Here is a 17622-nt window from a genome sequence, read left to right as displayed (position 1 = left end):
ATTAAGAGGTATAAAACCTCTCATCTCATGAGCTTAATAAATCCTTGCTCCCAATCCTCATTTTGTTAAGGTCACAGCAGCAAGACGCTACCTACAAAATACTCCTAAGTCTATGGATTAGATGAAAGACATGGAAGTTATAGTTATTTGACCACCCTGGCAGAAACAGAATCTTCATAGAAGGCAGGTGTCAGGGCTGTCATATTCAGTACTTTAAAAAAAAATCAATGCTAAGTTCCCAGTGCTATGTTCATTGGACAGAATGTGTTTGTGCAATTAGTTTAAATAGACTAAAAATAAGAACTTTTTCCATATGTCAATTGTGTTGTAGGAACATAGGTTAAAAAGGGAAGAAAACCATGATGTGAGAATGAGGGAGCACCAGGGGTGGTGGGAATCAGGGGGCATCTCTTTAGCCTTAATTGTTGAAGTATCAACAAGTAATGCTAAGTGCATGCAGATGTTAGGTTTGCACAGCGATGGCAACAGACTGTCCAGGATTATGAGGTTCCAGGAGCAAAAGGAAGGAGTAGGGGCTCACATAAAATCCAACAGTTCAATTAAGTATCAGACTTATAGTTTATTGCAGAAAGACTTCTTGTTGCAAGAATTCATTTTTACTGTCTTATCTCCATTCCTAACAGTCCCAGTGAAGCAAACGTCAGCACATCTCTGGTTTCCAAACTAAATTTTGCCACCTGGAGAGGAAGAAAGTAAAGAGGCAAAATGTAAACATCTGTGGAAAGAGTTGGTGAGTCAGTAAAGAGTCAGATGGAAGGTACATCTGAAATACAAGCATAAATGAAGCGGCCTCTCAGAGACACTATCCTTCAAATCCTAACCTAATCCACAGGTGGGCCTCCATTCCCAAAAGTGCTGAATGGAATTTTAGAATCCAATCCCTACCATTTTAGACTATATATTCACCCAGAAATTCCTTGAAGATCACCCAGAAGCCTTTCAAAACAATTTTTTTCTTCATAATTTGTTTTCTGGTCTGAGCAACAGTCAGTGGTAGCCATTACCAGAAGCAAAAGGACCCTTTCTCCCAACCATCATTTTGTTAAGGTCACAGCAGTGAGACATTATCAAAAATATACTCATAAGTCTATGGATTGGATTGAAGACATGAGAGTTATGCTTATATGACCACCCTGGCAGAAACAGAATCTTCATAGAGGGGAGGTGTCAGGGCTGTCATATTCAATACTTTTAATAAATCAGTGAACAGTGCCCAGTGCTGTGTTCATCAGACAGAATGTTTGTTGAATTAGCATAGAAAGTAAAAGTAGGAACTTGTGTCATATGTGCCTTGTGTAGGAGTGATATAATGGAAAAGGGAAGGGAACCATGATGTAAGAATGAGGGAGCACCAGGGGTGGTGGGAAGCAGGTTGAACTGTTGAACTATCAAGAGCCAATGCTAAGTGCATACAAGTGTTGTTTGCACAATGCTGACAACTGACTTCCCAGGGTTATGAGGTTACATGATCACGGACAAGAAGTAGGGGCTCACCTGAAATCCAACAGTGAAATTAAGTTCAGACATGTATTTTATTGCAGAAAGACCTATTGTCGCAACACTTCATTTTTACTGTGTGATTTCCGAACGGAACAGACCCACGGTAGCAAACGTCAGCACATCTCTGGTTTCCAAACTGAATTTTGCCATCTGGAGAGGAGGAAAGTAAAGAGGCAAAGTGTAAACATCAGTGGAAAGAGTTGGTGAGTCAGTAAAGAGTCAGATGGAAGGTACATCTGAAATACAAGCATAGCTGAGGTGGCCTCTCAGGGATACTATCCCTCAAATCCTAACCTAATCCACAGGTGGACCTCCATTCCCAAAAGTGCTGAATGGAATTTTAGAATCCAATTCCTATCATATCAGATTGTATTTTTACACAGAAATCCCTGATGATCACCCAGACACCTTTCAAAACATTTTTTTCTTCATTATTTTTTTGTTGGTCTGACCAACAGTCAGTGGCAGCCATTACCCGAAGCCAAAGGGCCTTTCCTTCTATTCTTACAGACCAAGACATCTTCCTTCGGTCTCTGCATTTATCATCAGCATTCTGGGGATGGATTCATCACTGTAGGGCAAGCAAGATGACTCTCAGAGATCCCAGACCTTACATACCTTTGAAGGATACGAGGGAGGCACACTTCTGACCAGGTTTAGCCTGACAACAACCTTCTCCATGCTCACAAATTCCTCGAGAATTGATCTTAGCACACGTGAAACATGTCAAAGCTGAAAAGACAAAATCCAGTGCCAGGGTCTCATTCAGGTTCCAAACTCAAGCACCATTGTGAGCTGAGCTTGTGGCTCTGGGAAATAAATAAGCAATAGCCAGGAAAAGAGTTGGATGTATGCTGAGCTAACACTTTCATGAAGGGTCATGTCACAAGACTCTGAAAAGGAAAGGTTGGAGAAGAGATGGAAGGTTCCCCAACCTCATACCATGAGAATGGGCCAAGTTATCAGAATGAGAAATCAAAGCTCTGATGTGGGGTGCCTAATGAACACACAGCATTATGTTTCTGAGGCCTCTTAAGATAGAGATGACAGAAAGGGACCCAAGTCTGACATTGTCAGACATGATTGTATTCATTGGCACACACTGCAAAGGAAGCGTCTCTCCTACAGGAAATCCTCACAGGAATTTTTAAACCTCAGTGTTCTATCACACTGATTGGATAAATGTATTGTTTTCATCGTGGTAATGACCTTCCTTTCTCACTTCCAATGTAAATTCAGGCCAATTTGCATGTAAACTTGAGGAACTGAAGATGCTTAAGTATTTTACAGAATGGATGTGGAAGAAGGTCGAGAGGAGAACAGAGTGGCAAGGAGATGCAGAAAGTACAGAGAGAAGGACAGGAAAGTGTCTATGAGTGTGCACAGCAGAAGCAACGGGAGGATGTCAATATGGATACAGGACTGAAGCAGGGTCGGTTCTGTTATCCTATTTCCTGTTCCTCACATCCCCAGTGTCCCCTAGTCTGTAGCATCAGTGTGTCTGTCCACCAGTACCAAACACTACCATCTGCCAGGATCTTACCTTGCAGGGAGCTCACCAGCAAAGACAGGCCCAGCAGGAGCAGCAAGATGTGCTTTCCCATTGCAGTGAGATTGACCTGCAGAGCAGAAAGCATCCGAGGAGTGGACAGTGTGCTCAGGACCCAAATCAGCAAGGCAGGTTTATATTGTAGCCTAGGTTAGAAGGGGACACCAGGAAATAGACTGAGAATTTTGCCAGGGGGGAGCCTAGATACCGCAGATTTTTACTAACTTGATTGTGGTAGAACACATCATCTGAAAAGCATCCATTACGGTAAATCTTAAATTCAGGGACAACTGAGTCAGAGTTAGTTGACTCCCTGGTGGTCCCAGGTCTTTTCAGGAGACTGCAGTCAATCTGCTGGCCAGAAGGAAAATTTCCTTCAGGTACTCTGTGGAAAGTATGTTCTGGGAAATCTTGAGCACTGGTGATCTTTGAATCTCTAGATGAGGTCTGACACTCCCAGTATCCATACACCTCTGCTCTTCCATTTAAGAATACCAAACTGAAATAAGTTTTTTTTCCATTTTTATTTACTTTTTACCTTTAAAAATTGGTTATTTTATTTATTTATATTTCAAATGTTATCCCCTTTCCAAGTTTCTCCTCCACAAAACCCCTACGCCTTCCCTCCTCCTTGCCTTTATGAGGATGTTCCCCTACCCACTCACCCACTCCCTCCTCAGTATCCTAGCATTCTCCTAAGCTTGGTTATCCAGCCTCAACCAGATTGAAGAGCTCCCCTCAATTGATGTCAGATAAAGCATTCCTCTGCACATATCCAGCTGGAGCCAGGTGCCCCCATGTGTACTCTTTGGTTGTTGTTACTGAGAGCTTTGGAGGGGGGTGGGAGTCTGGTTGGGTGATATTCTTGTTCTTCCTATGGGGTTGCAAAACCCTTCAGTTCCTTCTGTCCTTGCCCTTACATTTTTATCAGGGTCCCCAACCTCCATCCTATGTTTGAATGCATGTATCAACAGCTTCTGTATTGACTCTGGTAGATCCTCTCAACAGACAGCTATACCAAGCTCCTGTTGGCAAGCACTTTTTAATATTAGCAATAGTGTCTGGGTTTGGTCTTTTTTTCTTTTAATTTCCAGACAGGGTTTCTCTGTGTAGCCCTGGCTGTCCTGACACTCACTCTGTAGACCAGCCTGGCCTCAAACTCAGAAATCTGCCTGCCTCTGCCTCCCAAGTGCTGGGATTAAAGGCATGCACCACCACTTCCCGGTTGGGTTTGGTCTTTTAAGAACAACGACAACTACAACAACAATAACAACAACAAAATCAAAACCACCAAAACCAAAGCACAGAGAATCTGTTTGATCATTGCTCTTTACTTCCAGGAACTTGAAGTTTTAGTGTTTGCTGCACTTTCCTCAACAACTTTCAAATGGGAACTCATGGATGTGAGATTCAATCCTAATATCTGGCGGCCAATACACCAGAAGGGTGTTACACACTGTACTCTGATTTTCAGTACAGAAGGAAACTACATGTCTCAACCTGATACATCAACGATTTAAAATTCTGTGTTCATGGAATTGGTATATATGCCTATGTATATCTTGTGTAGTTCAATAAAACAGTAGTAAACACAAATAGCACATTTATGCTTGCTTCCCATACAGGCCAGGGTCATTCTCCTACCATAGGATATCAAGATAGGAGATTTAAAGATCTTGGGGGAAAGTCTGAGAAAGAAAAACAGCCTTTCATTGAGGGTCTGGTTTTCCTGTTCTGCTGATGAGTCAAGAAACTTCCAGCACCGTCGTTAGAGTTTTAAGAGTTAATAGGTTTCCTTAACACATATCAGATGCCCTAGTTAGATTTTTATTGCCAACTTGACATACCCTAGAAAAGGGAATCTCAATTGAAAAATTGCCTGAATCATATTGGCCCACGGTCCTGACTGTGAGTTGATGTTGGCCAATTGATGTAGGAGGACACAGTCCAACACGAACAGTATCAACCTTAGACAGGAAAAAATGTAGCAAAGAGAAATGATCGAGTGAACCAGGAAATGGTGTTCCTCCATGATTTCTGCTTCAGTTCTTTAGTCCTTGCTCTCAATTCCTTCAAGGATAGACTGTGGTCTGGAAATGTAGGCTGAAATAAGTCTTTACCTTACTCAAGTTCCATTTGGCTATGGTGTTTGTCACAGCAATAGAAAGAAAACTAGAAAAGATGTGAAAAAATGATAAATTAATTCTTTATTATACCACCCAAATGATATGTAGTCTTGAGTTTCTCACATTTTTCTCTCATTATTACATTGGTAAACCCACATAACAGCTTTGTCTTATATGAAAAATTCTAAGCATTTAACACTGTAGTAAACTATAGTGTGAACAATGTTTAAAGGTATGAGGTTCTTAGCCACCTTTAGGAATTAATGTTTTTAGTTAATTCATTGTAAATATAGTTAATCCAGATAGTCCTTTAATGAGCCCATTTATACAACATAAGCCTTCTATTTTAATATGTGCAACCAGGAAATGTCAAGTCACACTAGTCATCCCAGGCTGCTCTAGTCCCTATAACCTAAGGCTGTTTCAGGAATTTCCAAAGAAATGTGATAGAAATGTGATTGCTTATCTCCATTCCTCTGGGGGTGGAAATCAATTTGAATGGCCACCTGGAAACTAGATTTTGTCTGTGGCCAAGTTTCCTGCACTCTAGAAAACTTTATATAAGTACAATTTCTAATATTTAGTCTATCTCTCTGAATAACACACAAAGAGAGAGAGAGAGAGAGAGAGAGAGAGAGAGAGAGAGAGAGAGAGAGGTGAGGTACTTAAATGGAAGACTAGATAAAGACCCAGAACTCTTCAGATTACTGTATAGGACTAAGTGGAACTTTGCCCCCCAGTCTGTCCTGAGAGAATTCCTTTTTGAAGAACCCAACTCAGAGACAGCTTTAATATGAAACACTGAAAGGAATTTAGTGTAGGATATTTAAGTAGACTTTTCTGGTTAGAAAACTTAAAACTGATTGACAGTTTCTTTGGATCTTTCCACAAATAAAGACAGTTTCACCTTAGAAGGAACAAAAGCAATGACAAATTCACCCGGAGTCCCTATTCAGTGAAACACTGTTTTGAATTTCTCAATTTCCATCTGTTCTGCCTTTCTCTGTATTATGATACTTCATGCTAAAATGGAAATAAAAATTATATAGGACTGTTGATACTTTTATGTTGTAGAAATTCACTCATAAACTCTTTCAATTTGATTTAAAGTTACCCAAATAACAGCTCTTACCCCTGCGCCTGACTTGAAGATAATATATTGAAGAGGTTCTAAGAATCTTAAGTGAGATCACAGGATGATTCTTAATTACACTTACTAGAACTCTAGACCACGGAGATGAAGGAAATTGAGAAATTTTAGCCTGTAAACATAAGTTAACAGTATTCTTTGTGATATTTCCCAAATATATTCAAGAGATTTGTTAGTCCCTACCTGAGGTCATAGACATTTCAGGCTGAAGCCTGGTTATTGCTATACAAACACTCTTAATTGACAATATTTCTATATGAAAGAAACATGAACTCAATATTAGAAGGCTTTGAGTTAATGTTGTTTGTTTTGAAGAAAGCATTGATTCTCTGGTGGCAAGTGAATTTAACATCAATATTCATCAATATGGGCTTCAGAGTATAGCTCACATGGGATCATGTTTGTTTAGCATGTCCAAAACCCTGAGTTCAATGACAAACTTCACATAAATTTACATAGTGACATATACCTTTAGTAGACACAATAGATATTTGAATCCTAGAACATCCAAATCCAATGTCATCTTTGAGGACATAACAAGCTGATGGTCAGAATGGGATATATGAAAGCCTGACATAATAATTAACCAAGTATCTACACAGATAGAAACTCCTCAACCCCTAAACAGTAACAATAATAAGCCAAGTAAAATAAGCAGGAACAAGCACACAGAATTTTTTGACTGGGACAAAGACCAAACATATTAATCTTATTAACATTAAACATATATGGTTGGTCTTATGGTACAGTAAAAAAAATGATCAGACAATTTGTTTAAAAATTAATAATTGTTCCTACTTTCAGACAGGAACAATTATGGGTCAGAGTTTTGACTGTAGGATAGCAACCACATCCCTAACTCAATGCCCTGTCTTCTGCTGGAGGTAGGCCTTACAAGTTCCCTCTCTCCACTGTAGGACATTTCATCTAGGGTCCCTCCCTTTGATTCCTGAGAGTATCTCCCCTCCCAAGTCTCTGGTACATTCTGAACCCTGAACCTCCTACCTACTGAGGTTGGCTGTTTCTAGTCTTTCTTCTGGCCCTCAGGGGTTCAGTCCTTTTTCCCCACCCAATACCACATCATGTTCCCCTCCCCAGGCTCCTTTCCCTCCATGTTTCTTCCCTCCCTTCACCCTTGTGGTTGCTTTCTTCTTCCTCCCAAGTGGGACTGAGGAGTTCTTACTTGGGCTCTTCAGCTTACTGACCATTTTGAGTTCTGTGGACTGTAGGACTGTGTCTTGGGTATTCTGTACTTTTTTTCTTTTGGCTAATATCCATTTATTAGTGAGTACATATCATGCATTACCTTTTGGTTCTGAGTTATCTCACTCAGGATGATATTTTCTAGTTCCATCCATCTGCCTACAAGACTCAGGATGTCCTCGTTCTTAATAGCTGAGTAGTATTCCATTGTGTAAGTGAACCACACGTTCTGTATTCATTCTTCTGCCATGGGACACCTGGGTTGTTTCCAGCTATCACAAAAAAAGGACACTATGAACATAGTGGAACACATGCCTCTGGGGTATGGTGGGCATCTTTTGGGTATATTCCAATGTAGGGATGGAAATGGAGAAGAGCCTGAGGAAAAGAAGGTCCAGTGACAAGCCTAAAGCGGTATTTAGCTCAAGGGGAGGCCCCCAGGCTGGACACTATTACTGAGGCTATGGAGTGTTCACAAAAAGGGATCTACCTAGACTGCCCTATGAAAGAACCAACAGGCAGCTGAAAGAGTCAGATGCAGATATTTGCACCCAACCAATGAACAGAAGCTACTGTCCCCTGTTGTTGAATTAGGGAAAAACTGGAAGAAGGTGAGGAGGAGGACAACCCTGTAGGAGGACCAGCAGTATCAATTAACCTGGACTCCTGAGATCTCTCAGATACTGGATCACCAACCAGGCAGCATACACCAGCTGATATGAGGCCCCAACACATATAGAGCATAGGACTTCTGGGACTGGGTTCAGTCAGAGAAGAAGCACCTAACCCTCAAGAGACTGGAGGCCCCAGGGAGTTTGGAGGTCTGTTGGGTTGGGGGGCTGGGGTGACATCCTCATGGAGACAAGGGAGCAAGAAGGAGGAAAGGGATGTGGAACAGTTGGAGTGTGGACCAGGAGGGGAATAAAATCTGGAGTGTAAAAAAAAGAAAAATAAATTAATAATAATAATAATAATAATAATAAATGAATAGCCATAATTGACTGCAAAAATGAAAATGTGGAACACAAATTCAGAAAATCAGAAAGCATCCAAAGTAAAACAAATACTGAAAATTACAGAAACATCTTCAAGTTTCTGAAAAGTAATGAAAGATAAAGAGAACAGGGCAATTTATTGTTGATAATCAAAGACAGAAACTAGCACAGAACATTCATCTGAGTCTCTGCTATGTAGGAAGCAATGGAGAGATAGAAAAAAGATACTATACTACACACACACACACACACACACACACACAGAGACACACCTACACACACCACTGTTTTCCTAATTTTGTATTGCTCTGGAAGTTAATAGTAATGTGTTTTTAAAATATACTTACTTATATATTTTAGTATTTGTGGAATATACAAAAGCAAAATGAAGAGAATTATGCAAAGACTAGAAAGGAGGATTTTGACATATACTTCATAAGGCTTTTAGCTTTCTGTATTATAGTTTTTGATAGCAAATTGTGCTAAGTTAAATATGTATATATTATGAGCCCTAGACATTCCAAATAATAGTTTAGAAAACAGGTATAAGTATTTGACACAATAAATTATGGAACTAAATATGTCTACATTATAAGAAAAATACCAAGTTCTCAGCAAGGGGAGAAAGACAATTTTACTTTTTAATAATTTTAATAATTTTTAACTGTATTCATATAAAGAATGATCTAGACCACATCCACTTCCAAAACCATAGCTCCATTGAGTCCACAAGTGCTATTGCCAGGACCTGTGCAGTAGACATCACTCCATGGCTCTTTTGCCCATTCTTCAGCTCTTCTATTAATTCTGCCTGCTCTTCTACAATGTTATTTGAACTTTGGGAGAGTTGATATAGAAACTTCCTCTAGGAGTATTTTAGAATTTCATCCCTATCCTTGTAGCAGACCATGAGCAGGGGCATGTCCTTTCACTTTACATCCCTTTCTTGAGGATGCTACAGATTCTCATTGCAGACCCAGATTTACTTTATTCCTCCACCTTTTGTGTCTGCTACCAAGACCTGAAGGCAACCTCTAACTAGGAAACCACTGACCACCCTAGTCTGGAAATCAGGTAAGCAAAATATCTAGTGGAATAAACTTTGTAAAGTACATAGTGCATTACCCAACATCCTAAACTATGGTAATATGTGTTGGAGAATAAAAGACAGCTAAAGTATATACTGTAGAAAGCAGTGTACAGGGCTCCAGACATGTCTGCAAACAGATTTTTTATTGCTAAAAGTATATAAATATTTATACTTACATGTTGTACTGGTGGTTTTGTGTGTCATCTTGCTACAGGCTGGAGTTATCATGGAGAAAGGAACTTCAGTTGAGAAAAATGCCTCCATGAGATCCAGCTGTAAGGCATTTTCTCAATTAGTGATTAAGAGGCAAGGGCCCATGTGGGTGGTGCCGTCCCTGGGCTGGTAGTCTTGGGTTCTATAAGAAAGCAAGCTGAGCAAGGCAGAAGAAGCAAGCCAGTAAGTCGCATCCCTTCAGGGCCTCTGCATCAGTCCCTGCATCCTGCCCTGCTTGATTTCCAATCCTGACTTCCTTTGGTGATGAACAGCAATGTGGAAGTGTAAGCTGAATAAACCCTTTCCTCCCCAACTTGCTTCTTGGTCATGATGTTTGTTCAGGAGTAGAAATCCTGACTGAGACATATCTAAATAAATGTTATGACATTCATGATTATAAAAGCTCTGAACTATGTACCTGAACATGGAAACAAGTCATGTTTCTGCAGTGTATGATAGAATTACTAGCCTGGCAGAAAAGGTATCACTAAAAGAAGCTTCATTAAAAGTAGGTGTTAGGTGTGGCATAGTCTCCTGTACAGGATACGTCCCTAACTGACGTGTTATCAGTAGGGGCACACTTGTTCATAAAATGTAACACTGAAGAGAGCATGTAATTTGTCAGTAAGTCCTGGAAGGATGGAGAAAGAGGAGGGGAAAAACAGAATTTAAGCAAAGTGGCATGCTAAAGGATTTGGAAAGTAGAGAGCAGCTCTCTCTCCACAGCAAGTGTCAGGGCTCACACAGTTCTGGGAATAGATGGCCCAGTGTTTCCTAAAAGAGTATATGGAAGGGGTGAGTACTCACCTTCAATAGAACATCCCAAGAAAGGATTAGCCTACTAAGGCTGGTGACAGAATGGTGTGTTTTTGCAGGATGTGTTTTTCACAGGGATGTATTTTTCTGTAAAGGTCAGATTGATGGACAGGATAAAACATTCACAGATTATGTACTAGATCCTGGAACCTGGACAGAAAAAAATAAAAGCAACGAACCAAAACTTATGAATACATAGAAAAAACCAACCACTCAATAATGAAGAGGATCAGGCTCCCATTGGAACATCCATTAGTGAGACTGAGATAGCAATGTGAACTCCCTTGTCCATCACCCCCAGCTACCAATTTGGGCAAAGACAGACATCAGTTTCCCTAATGTGCTGAGTGGAACTTTTAGAGTTCTTTTCATTCCTGGGTATGATTATGAGAATGCCCTTGAGCACCCCCAAGAGACTCCTCACAAAACATATTTCTCAGAAATCTGTTGGTCTGAGCACCAGTCAGTAGCAACAACTACAGGAATCAGAGGAGTCTGTTCATCTTTGCAGAGGAGCAGGTCCTCATAGATTCTCTGATTTTGTCTTCAACATTGTGCAAAAAACTGTATTCCTCATGAGGAAGATGGGTGACCCTGAGGCATCCAAGGCATACACACCTGTAGACATCTCCACCATGGCACCCTGCTGGTCACTCTCAGTCTCACAGGCACTATCCTCTTTCTCACACAGCCCCTCTGAGTTCACCATCTCACACTAGAAACATGACAGTGCTGAAAAGACAAAAACAGGTGTAAGGGGCTCACTCATCAGACAGGAACTGAGCATGCAGCTCTGACCAATAAGCAAAAAGTAATAGGCAAAGATTACCCCTACAAGGAGGCTCATGATCTTGGATCCAGTGAAGAGATGGCCTGAGATCCAGAAGGTTCCCCATGTCATATACTGGAAATGTTCAAACTTTTGAGAAATAAGGTGAAAGTTCTGGTGCTGGGTACCTGAGCCAATCACCCATGGCCAGACCAACCCTTCCCATCACTTCATTGTTGTTGATATCAAGGACCTTCTTTGCCCCATTTCATATATTAATTTAGGTCCATACACAAGGAAGCTGTAGGAAGCAACAGTGTTTCATTATCAAGGAAAACAGGAGAGGAGGTAGGGAAGGAACAAAAAAAAAAAAAAAAAAGAACCATGAGGATGAGGGGTTGAAGAAGCCTATTCTTTGTCCCTGAAAGGGAAGGGCAGATAGGATATGATATATATGGCAATGAAAATATAAAGGTGAATTAAAAAGGCAGTCAGGTCCTACCCCATTTTCCTCACACCCCCAAAGCCCAAGAACATTTGTCAATATGTCTGCCCACCAATACTCTCCTCTATCATCTTCCATGATCTCATGTTGCAAGAAGCCCAGCAAAAAGAAGAAGTCCAGAGAAATGATCAGGCAGTACTTTCCCTTTGTGAGAATCCTAGCAGCAGAAAACAAAAAAGAACAGGATAGAGAACCCAGGGCCCTGCCTCAGACATGTATCACTGTATATAAGCCCACACTGGAATGGGATGCCAGTAGGGTTCCAGGCTAGGAGGTGAGAAGATAGCCTAGGGCTAGTTTAGATCTTCCCTAGTATCACTGTGTGTGCTTACTTACTTCTACCCGTCTACCCTTCGAGAAAATGCCTTTCCATTCTTGTCTACAGATATCTATCAGCTTACATACAGATTAATAGCTGCGCTACTCTGACAGATTTTGAGACTGAGAAGTTATGGAGCCAGGATGGCAGCACACTGGGCTATGGATTTCCAGACAGAATGTAAATATTATCCTCAGCTTCTTCCATTAAATATTATATTTCCTGGCTTCAAGAAAATAATAGATCTAGGCATATGTTTACTTACTCATTAGGCCACCAAACTACAAACAATGGATTAAGATTTATCTTCAAGACAGGCTATCGTCACCTTCATGAGACCAGGTAGAAAGACACAGGTAATGATGAGACCATGGAAGAAGAATGTGGAAAAAATTGGGCCCCTCATCCTTGGTCTGGTGCCCCTGACTTGCTGAAAGGATTTGAAAATTGGGAAATACTGATAAACCCAAAGAAACAATTTATAATTCCATGTAAAATGGTAGCAGAAAATGGCAAATATTCCTAAATTTCCATGGTTAATAAGACTCCACACCCAACAAAACACAAGATATAATTTCATATCAGTAAAACTGAATGAAGAAACACACACACACACACACACACACACATGCATGCACGCACGCACCCACGCACGCACAAAACCAATACCAACACACCAGTATCAAAATATCAGGAAATAGCAATCACTGGACATTATTCTCTCTCACCATCAGGGTATTCAGTTACCCAATAAAAAGACAGGGTAACAGAGTGAGTATATGGACAAGATCCATCATTCTGCTATATACAAGTAAGAGACCTCAGCAACAAAAATATACATTAGCACAGAGTAAAGTGCTCAAATAAGGGTTTCCAAGTAAACAGACTTCTTTCCAAGAAAGAAGCTGGAGTACACATACTAATATCTAGTAAATTAGACTTTCAGCCAAAATTAGTCAAAATGTATTTGGAAGGACACTGCATACTCATTAAATAAAAAAAATCCACGAAGATGATTTCTTAAGTCTGAACATCTAAGCCCAAATGCAAGAGCACCAACATTTGTAAAAGAAGCATTGACAAGTTTAAATGACAAACCATACCCCAGGAGACTTCATCACCTGACTCTCAACAATGAGCAAGTCATTGAGACAGACACTAAACAGAAATAATAAAACCAATACAGGTTATGAATCAAATGGCCCTAACAGATATCTACAGAATATTTCATCCTAACACAAAAGAATATAGTTTCTCTGGACCTCATTGTACCTTCTCAAAAAAAACTGGTCATAAATTCAGACACAAAAAAGCCTCAACAGATAAAGGAAGATGGAGAGACCTCACAATAGCAACATAACAACATACCTGAAACCTATAGAATAAAAAAAAAAAACCAAATATACCCAAGAGGAGTAATCAGAAGGGAATGATCAAAATCAGAGCTGAAATCAATAAATTAGAAACAAAGGGAACAATTCCAAGACTCAATGAAACCAAGAGCTAGTTCCTTGAGAATATTGACAACATAAAAAATGCTTAGCTGAACTTACTAAAAGGGAGAGAGGGAGAGTACACGAAGTAACAAAGTCAGACATGAAAGGTGACATAATAGCAGACACTGAGGACATTCAATGAATAATTTGGTCCTACTTCAAAAGCATGTGCAGCAGAAAGTTTTAGTACAGAATTTTATGAGACTTTCAAAGAAGATTAATAACAACACTATGCAAATTATTCCACAAACTGCTAAGAGAAGGAACATTGCCAAACTCATTCTATGAAGCAACAATCACCCTGATACATAAACCACCCAAAGGCTCAACAAAGAAAGAGAATGTCAACACAATTTTTATTGGTTTGAAACCAATATTGAGAACATGGGTTAATCTCCAGTATCACCAGGAAGGAAAGAGACAGAATAATGGGTGTGCATTTACTGTAAGAATTGAAGAATATATTTATATTCTTTGATAAGATTTTTGTGAATCTTCAGGAAGAAATCTACTGTGATCCTGGAATAAGGCAGTACTACTGGAGATGTGTAAACTGGTATCTGGCTTTTGGGTTTGCTGTTAATTCTCACTAGTTTCAGATTGTCCCAGGTGTGAAACATAATTCTCAGAAAGTGGGTAAAGACCATATAATGGAAGATGAAGATGTCATTCAGTTTGTGAAGAAGTGAAACCCTGTTCCCATCTGCTGGCTATCCACAAGTGTTCCTTATGACTAAGTACCCTACTCAACCCCTCTGTCTTTGGCAGCCACTGAACTGGGATATACAGGTAGACATGGATGGAAGCTTCCAAACTGGAACATCACTTGCCACCCACACCCATCCTCTTTTATTTATTTATTTATTTATTTATTTATTTATTTATTCACTTATTTATTTTTCTTGAGATAGGGTCTCATGTATTTCAGGCTGGCCTTGAACTCTTTGTAGTTGAGGCTTGTCTCAAATTCCTTATTCAGCAGCTTCCATGTCCCAAGTGCTAGGCACACAACTGTGGACCTGTAATACCTCAACATCAGCTTCCCTATGTTGGTATCACTTCTACTAAACTGTATAAAAAATCCCGGTGGGCCCTTTAAAAAACAAAAACAAAAATAAAAAAAAGAACAAAAGACTTGAACTTAACAGGGAAACAGTGTGATGACAAAGTTTGGGAAGGCCTTACAGTGAGGGCATGCTTTCATGACAGCAAAGGGGCATGGGACTTCTGGAGGTAATGAATATCTCTGAATCTTAATTTTAGTGGATGAGAGAAGATACAATTGCTAAATTGGGGAATCTGTTTAAAAGAAAAGAAAAATGTAACTGCATGTAAATAATACGGACATTAACTGATTTTATTTTTATTATAGGGTGTGTGTGTGTGTGTGTGTGTGTGTGTGTGTATCACACTGCAATGGTCATTATGAGGAGGTCAGAGATAAATCTGTAGAAATCTGTCCTCATCTTCTATAAACTGGGTTCCAGGAATGTAACTCAGGGCATTTACACTTGATATCTGGGAGCTTTACATACTAAGCAATGCACCAACCACCTCATTGTCTGACTTTAAAATTTGAAAGCTGAGGTGAGTCAGGTATATAAGCGCTGGAATGCCAAGCCAGACCACCAAGTTAAAGTTTCAGAACCAAAGCGGTATAAAGAGAGCATGAAGCTCACAAGTTGATTGGAACATCTATTCATATGTCATTGCATGTGAACAACATGCAGAAACACAGGCACACACCCATCCACACACTAAATAAATGTGAAAAATTTTAAATTGAATTCTCAACAGAGGAATCTCAAATGAACGAGAAACACTTAAAAAAAAGTTCAACATTCTTTGTCATCAGGGAAACGCAAATCAAAGCAACCCTGAGATTCCACCTTATAACAATCAGAATTGCTAAGATCATAAACTTAAGTTATAGCAAATGCTGGTGAGGATATGGAGAAAGAGAAACACTCATCGACTGTGTGTGAGATTCCAAATTGGTATAATCTCTCTGAAAATTAATCTATAGGTCCCTCTGAGAATTAGAAATTGTACTACCAGAAGCCCCAGCTATACCACTCCTGGGCATATACCCAAAAGATGCTCCACCATCCCACAAAGACACATGCTCCACTATGTTCATTGCAACCTTATTTATAATAGCAAGAAACTAGAACCAACCCAATTGTCCCAAATCAACAAATATAGAAAACATGGTTCATTTGACCTATGAAATACTACTTAGCTGTTAAAAATGAGGGCGTCATGAGTATTGCGGGCAGACAGATGGAACTAGAAAATATCATCCTGAATGAGGTAACCCAGATCAAAAAGAACATGCATGATATGTAGTCACTGATAAGTAGATATTAGTCAAAAAGTACAGAAATACCCATGATACTACCCAAAGACTGAAAGAAGTTTGACAAGAAGGAAGGCCCAAGGGAGGATGCTTCAATCCCACTTAGAAAGGGGAACAGAGAAATCATGACAGGCAGAGGGAGGAATTTATGGGTGAGACAGGAGAGAAGCCCTGAGGGCCAGGAGAATGAATAGAAATATGTAGCTAGAAGGGGTGGGGATGGGCAGTGGGAAGAACCTCCAGAAAGTCCCAGAGACCTGAGATGTGAGCAACGCCCAATACTCAGCGTGGGTAACCTTAGCTGCAATGCCCAACACTGGGGAGATGGAACCTGAAGAGTCCACCTCCAGTAGTTAGATGGGGCCCCCAGTGCAGGAATGAGGGCACCAATCTGCCTTCAAAATTTTTGACCCAGAATTGTCCATATCAAATAGAAATGCAGGGGCAGAAATGGAGCAAAGAGTTAAGGAATGGCTGACCAGTGACGGGTCCAACATGGGATGTAGGAGCCTAGCATGGCTGTCCTCTGAAACGTTGTACTAGCAACTAACTGAGACAGATGCAGATACTTATAGCCAACCATTGGTCTGAGGTCTGGGACGCTTATGGAAGAATTAAGGGAAGGATTGAAGGGGACATAGGGGATGGCAACCATAGTAAGATCAACAGCATCCCCTAACTTGGACCCCAGGGGCTCCTAGAGACTAAGCCACCAACCAAAGTGCATACAGGGGCTATTCTGGGGTACCTGGCACTATGTGGCACAGGGCTGACTGCCTTATCTGGCCTGAGTGGGAGAGGATGCGACTAATTCTGTAGAGACTTGATGTACCAGAAAACATGATGTCAGGGGGGACACCTGCTCAAAAGGAAGGGAAAGGAGGGTAGAGTGAAGAACAGAGCAAGGGGGACCAGGAGGAATGGCAACATTTTGGATGTGAATAAATAAAATAATTAATTAAATATATTATAAACAGCATATAGAGCTAAAAAATAAAATTTATAAGACATACAATATATTACAGATCATCCAACAACATATGATAACATACATGTAGACAGAAAACCCATGTAACTACATGATGTAGGATGCATGGTGAGGGCTCCAGACATGGTCAGTAGGCATTTATTTTTGGCATGCTCCAGGGTCAAGACTCAGCACTGAAAAAAAGAAAAGAAAGTTATAATGATGTCAATATCTGTAAATATATGATATGACTTTTCATTTTAAAATATGTATAAACATATTTTATGACCTATTCAAAATGTTAAACTGTTGGAAATACATACTATATACTTAATAGTGCAAGCAAGCTATGTGTTTGCAAAGTGGCATGGGATTCCCAGCAATTTCATTTGTCTATGATATTGTCAGCACTTTTGAGTTGGTGCAAAAATATAAATGTACTGGTCCAAATTTTTACAAAAGTAAAAATTCCAAACAGTACCAACTTCAAAATCTCCGGAATTGCCAGGAGTAAAGCTAAACAGAAGAACTTTCCTGAAGGATA

General features: G+C 40.0%; 1 protein-coding gene across 1 annotated transcript; it reads right to left on the bottom strand.

Annotated features, from left to right (window-relative positions):
- Window positions 1–1540: 1540 nt before the first annotated feature.
- On the bottom strand, window positions 1541–3125 carry LOC114635981 (secreted seminal-vesicle Ly-6 protein 1-like). The gene is made up of 3 exons (XM_028784307.1): window positions 3065–3125; window positions 2140–2253; window positions 1541–1671 (listed from the first exon to the last, which is right to left on the bottom strand). Exons 1-3 carry the CDS (start codon window positions 3123–3125, stop codon window positions 1541–1543), a joined length of 306 nt encoding a protein of 101 aa, XP_028640140.1.
- Between the last annotated feature and the right edge of the window lie 14497 nt (window positions 3126–17622).

Source organism: Grammomys surdaster, unplaced genomic scaffold (assembly GCF_004785775.1).
Source record: "Grammomys surdaster isolate TR1022 unplaced genomic scaffold, NIH_TR_1.0 120750, whole genome shotgun sequence".
In the NCBI taxonomy this organism is placed as follows: domain Eukaryota; kingdom Metazoa; phylum Chordata; class Mammalia; order Rodentia; family Muridae; genus Grammomys; species Grammomys surdaster.
Note: the sequence above shows the minus strand (reverse complement) of the source record. Positions and strands in the feature narration are given on the sequence as shown.

Bases quoted from the DNA above. Each gene is read 5' to 3' on its own strand.
- LOC114635981 (XM_028784307.1), bottom strand. From the start codon at position 3,125: ATGGGAAAGCACATCTTGCTGCTCCTGCTGGGCCTGTCTTTGCTGGTG. The intron at 2,254-3,064 runs GTAAGATCCTGG...TTGTCTTTTCAG, and splicing joins GCTGGTGAGCTCCCTGCAAG to CTTTGACATGTTTCACGTGT. The intron at 1,672-2,139 runs GTATGTAAGGTC...CCTCCTCTCCAG, and splicing joins CTCCCTCGTATCCTTCAAAG to ATGGCAAAATTCAGTTTGGA.